Genomic DNA, 5438 nt, shown 5'->3' with positions numbered 1-5438 from the left:
GGTACTAATACAACAGTCCATTCGTGTTTAAAAACTCTTCATCCGATTAGCGTTTTCATGAAGGCGGGTTTGTTAAAAGGCCAGTGGTACTGGTTGGGGACGGGTCCATTCACGTTGCACTCGAAGAAGGAGAACATGGGGAACCAGATGCGTGCCCGGCGGCTGTGCTGGTAGGCGCGTGTGTTGGCCAGCGTGTGGTAGTAAAGGAAGAGGCGAGTGGTTATGTAGAAGGCGATGAAGACGTCGATGGAGTAGTGCTCGTGAGCCGCCAGGATGAAAAAAATCCCAAAGAGGTTTAGCACCCAGGAGATGGTGTGGATCAGATTCCAGTTCCGAGGCGTGTCTGAACATAGAAGAAATTTAAAAAATAAAGCACTTTCATTTAAACTGCATAAATGAAAAACACCTTGTCTTTGTGGCCGACTGTGTACCCCTTTAATACCTTGTCAAAWATTGTAAAAAGCCCCAACTTGATAGTTTTGTTTTTTCTCATAATTTGGCTAYYAYGAAAAAAAAGCTRATCCATGCTAGTTCTTAGCCTCTCCAATGCTAACGCAAATGAATAGGCTCATTCTCATTTGCTAACACCAGTCTCTCAGTACTGGTGCCGGCCTATTATTAATCAGATCAATAGCTGACTTAGGAATAGATATAGCCTCCTGCTACAAAAATGTAGCAACTGTTGGTTGCGTAGTAATCTTAATTTTGGCCCTCATATTGCGCCATACAACAGGGAACAGGCAGATTTTGTTGCACTTCATAAGAAAAAGGTTTACCAGGAGACGGTGTGGATCAGATTTTAGTTTTAAGGCCTGTCTGCACATATAAGAAATTATTAAAAAATACATCTAGCTTTAATTACTTATTTTTTGGCTGTGTATTAACAAAAAAAAAGCACTTGTTTGAGTTCCAAAAAGATACGCTGGGAAGGTGAATATATTAAAACTGGCATTTAAAATCACTTTGAGTTTGAATTAATGCATTGTCCTTCCGTAGCAATTAATATTTAAATGTCAAACATTTTCTAATTTCAAACTATTCTAAATGCCTCGCTTGTTTGTAACTCTGTCCAGCTATCCTTTAAATAAAGAAACAACAAGCCTGTTCAAAACCTAAAACAAACTTTGGTTAAATGTTTGCATAAATTTATCACAGATGCACATTTTATGAAAATACTGGAGTTTTCAAATATTTTATCTGGATGCATCTAGACTAACAAGTGAATGGATACTCACATTCAGTCACGAAGAAGTTGAGCATTGTGATGACCACAGTGTGACCACTGAACATGTAGTCTCCACAGGTCTGGACTCCGGTCAGAGTCATGCCGAAGCCGCTCCATATCGCCAACGCTCTCTGGAACTTCCCCCAGCTATCACCGTACGTCTGCGAAGACAAAAAAATATAATAAATAAATAAATATATGTGGCAGCAGAAACACTGAGACATAAGCAGCCGCTTAGTTTTTTTCTTCTTCTCACCTTACTGGCACATTTCAGGTGCTGCCCAGGCACCGAGAGCGAGGTGACAAACATGGTGCAGCAACGAAGCAAAAACACCGTCCCCATCAAAGAACACAGCCGTCTGAAGAGGATTGATCTGCACCGGAGACGCAACGAGTAAACGTGACGAAGCTGCTGCATATAAAAGCAATGATGCACGAAGAGCAGTGAAAGGAYTGCAGAGGAAAATGGGACTACCTGTGTTTGTGAAGGAGCAAGATCAACAAAAACATGTAGCACAATATAAGGCCACACGCCTCGGCTATTGCAAAAGCCCAAGGGATTCTGGGTACACTGAAAGTACAGAAACACGTATATCAGGTTGTAGATTGGATATAACAGCCGAAGAGTGTGCTCACAAACAATGGCGTTAAAGTTGCTCAACACTACTGCAGTAAGACGTTTACTGATAATTATTATTGCTGTAGGGGTCACCTRGAGTGAGAAAACAAGATTTTCTGCCTCTAAAGCAGGCCTCGGACGGGCCTGGAAAGAAGACAGAAACTCTGTTCCTCTCTGAACTTTATTTAGGCCATGACAGGTCATTCTAACCGTGGAAGAGAACCTCTCTTTCTCTTAAATCAGATAATGGACGGAATAATCTCCATTGTTCATGATTCATTTCACAATTATATTACTGTGTTTACAGTAAAATAAAAACAGTGATTTGCTTAAACAATGAAACATTGAAATCAGATTCTCTGTGATTCTTTAATAATAATAATAATAATGCATTAGTTTTATATAGCGCTTTTCGAGACCCTCAAAGACGCTTTACAATTTTCATGCATCATTCATTCACACACTGATGGCAGTAAGCTACATTGTAGCCACAGCTGCCCTGGGGCAGACTGACAGAGGCGGGGCTGCCATGCTGCGCCACCAGCCCCTCTGACCACCATCAGTAGGCAAGGCGGGTGAAGTGTCTTGCCCAAGGACACAATGGCATGTAGGCATGGCGGGTAGTCGAACCTGTGACTTGCGGGTCCCAAAGCCGGCTGCTCTACCACTACACCACAGCCACCCCAGCCACTTTTATACCATTATAAATCTTTAAGGCACAATGAGAGGAAAGAAGTTGTTCTACTTTTTTCCATGTGACAGGCATTATCTTTGATTTAACAAATGCATAAACATTCTTAGTTAAATGACAAATGAATCACGAACAATGGAGATTATTCTGTCCATTATCTGATGAAGAGGAAGAGGGGTTCTCTTCCACGGTTAGAATGACCTGTCATGGCCTAAATAAAGTTCAGAGTGGAACAGAGTTTCTGTCTTCTTTCCAGGCCCGTCCGAGGCCTGCTTTAGAGGCAGAAAATCTTGTTTTCTCACTCGAGGTGGCCCCTACATTGGAAAACACACAAGATAAACAGTTTACCTGTCCAGGAATATATCAGGAAGGGGTGGGTACGTCCTCATGTCTGGGACACGCTCATGTACAATGACCATGACAAATGAGGTGAAGCCACACACTAGAAACACATACACGGAACTGATTATGGTCTTCCAGACCTCGGGGTCCAATCTGCCAGCCAGTGGCTGCTGACACGTCCCATTGGAGTGTGTTCGACACAGCAGATCAGATCCAGATCTATCGCTGCCCCTCAGCCGCAGCTCGGTCCCGTTATACAAGTGATCGCCCCTGTTAAGCCCTTTCCTGCTAGCAGRGCCGCAGCTCCAATCAGATTTCGCAGCACACAGTGAGAGTCCAGCAGGAGCATCAGGAGGCCAGAGACCCAGCTCCTCCAGCTGGGGCTGATTTTGTCTTTGGAGCCGACGGAGGGCTATGGTCAGCCTTTTGATGTGTCCTAGCACAGTGAGGCTCAGCGGCGGACCCCGCAGGTCGGCCTCAGTCAGAGCCAGCAGGCTGAGGCCGTCGAGGCGGTGCTGCGTGCACAGCAACTCCACATATTCCCCGAAACCCTCCTCCTGCAGCCACCGGGCTACCTGGTTACAGCTCCAAGAACTCACGCTGTCATCTGACTGCGCCATCCTGCTGCACACAGAAACACACAAAGGCTTCAACAAACACAAATAATATATATATATAAATATATCTGCGTTGATGTCAGTGTACACCACAGTAATGTAGTTTACATAAAACAGCTACAKATCAAACCAAAACATAAACCAGTTCCATACCGCTTTCTGCTGTTGTTTCATAATTTAAAAAAAGAAATAAATTTAAAAAATCCAGATTTCAGGTAAAACAAACAAACTGAGTCAACATCTCTTTTTTCAGACGGATCCAAAAATCGACGATTCTTTTTTTTTTTACTGTTTCAGTTTTTTCTCTCTCCTTGTTTTTGCTCTTTGACCTTCATGATAAGCTGACCTCGTTMTTGCTCATCCTGAACTCCAAAGGTCTGCAGAGCTCCGACAACACGAATGCTGAGCGTTAAAACGACTGATAGTGAAAAGTCAGCTGCACACAGGTCCAAACGCTGACCGCTAAGCTGTCAGGCTACCAGTAAGAAAAATAAAAGAAGAAAATTCCATAAATAATGAAAAAGTGCTTATCTTATCTTTAAAGCCAAAAAAACGTCAATTCAGCAGTTTTATTTCAAATTGATCTAATAAAGGCTGTCAAGACACGTGAAAAATAACAGTTAAAGCAATGTTGGGACATTTTCCATTTAACAACTTTACTTAAACAATAACTGGTTTGTCATTCTTACAATTTTAGCCTCAGTTATTTCAGTAAAACCAGACAAACTGAACCGGTTCTGTTTGGTACTGACAGTTCGGACTGRCATACATTCCTACACCCTGTAATTAATGCAAATTGTATTGATGTTGCATCAGTAAAAACCCACACAGAACAAAGATCCAGTTTAAACAGACAGTATATGAAATCTTCTCTGAAACCTGAAGAAACTCACCAGGAAAGCTGCTTCTCTCCTCCATAAAATAGAAATCAGTTTTTTTTAATCAAGCCTCTAGATTTGTCTGGCTTTCTCTGGCTGGAGGTTTTACTTGGGACAAATAAGTGCCATGTCAGCTCATTTGACTAGTGAGTCACAGGGACACACAGCTGGGAGAGAGAAAAGCTCTTCAGTCTGTGAGACAAAGAAAGCCTGACAAAGAGCCTACAGTTCCTCCATCAGAGACACAAAAAAGCCAAACTGAATTATGTCTTTTTCCTCAACATTAACAMGTTTGAACAACTCAGAACACACAGGTTTAGTCAAAGGAATAGCATGTTACTGTCATAAATACATGTTAAACAATTACATTTGAGTTTTTCTTACCAGATATCCACTGTCACAATGCTGTCACAGGGTGTAGCCCAAGTTTCTGCTTGTTTGTCCACTCCCAAGAACAGTGTGTCTCAACCAACATGTTTCTGAAAACCAGGCAACCCCAAACAGGAAGTTCCCTGAACAGAGCAGCAGCAGWAAAGAAGAGCTGGGAGCTTCCTGCAGGGCTGCTGAGATCACACTCTGACACCTGCTGGACACATTTAGGATCAAAGGCAGTAAAAAAGTCGAAATAAGCTCCAAATGGGGTATTTTATTGTGAAATGTTTTGTATGCGTGCACATGCATATTTAATMTGTTAATTAAACTGATTATATCAACTCTGTCTTACCTGCTTAAATTCTGGAGTTACTGAGTTTTATTTTGTTAAAACCTTTTGTTTTTGCCCTTGTTCTTTTTCTTCAAACCAAACTCTAATGGTTGTTCTTACWGTTAATTTCTGTGTGTGCGTGTTTATTCCATATATGTTTAATTAAATTAGTTAAAAAAACAATTGGTAAAATCTGGGATCACTCGGACTCGAGGCCCATGTTTTAATGAAATAKATCTGCTTCGTTTAGGTTTATTGATTCATTGTTTTTTTGACTGTATGAAGCTGTAACACTAAAATAGCAGCTTATATTATGTGCAAAAAGATTTAAATCATTCTCAAATTTATTTACGTTTTCTATCC

The 5438-nt window shown here is 41.5% G+C and overlaps 1 protein-coding gene across 1 annotated transcript; it reads right to left on the bottom strand.

The window, feature by feature from the left end:
* LOC106521579 (sphingomyelin synthase-related protein 1) lies at positions 1–4867 on the bottom strand (the record flags this gene model as incomplete). The annotated part of the gene is given in 6 exon segments (XM_014014251.1): positions 1–343; positions 1236–1386; positions 1482–1599; positions 1701–1796; positions 2884–3501; positions 4757–4867. Coding segments are annotated over 5 exon segments (1284 nt in total).
* Between the last annotated feature and the right edge of the window lie 571 nt (positions 4868–5438).

The sequence above is a fragment of the Austrofundulus limnaeus genome, unplaced genomic scaffold, assembly GCF_001266775.1.
Source record: "Austrofundulus limnaeus strain Quisiro unplaced genomic scaffold, Austrofundulus_limnaeus-1.0 Scaffold0, whole genome shotgun sequence".
Taxonomy (NCBI): Eukaryota; Metazoa; Chordata; class Actinopteri; order Cyprinodontiformes; family Rivulidae; genus Austrofundulus; species Austrofundulus limnaeus.
Note: the sequence above shows the minus strand (reverse complement) of the source record. Positions and strands in the feature narration are given on the sequence as shown.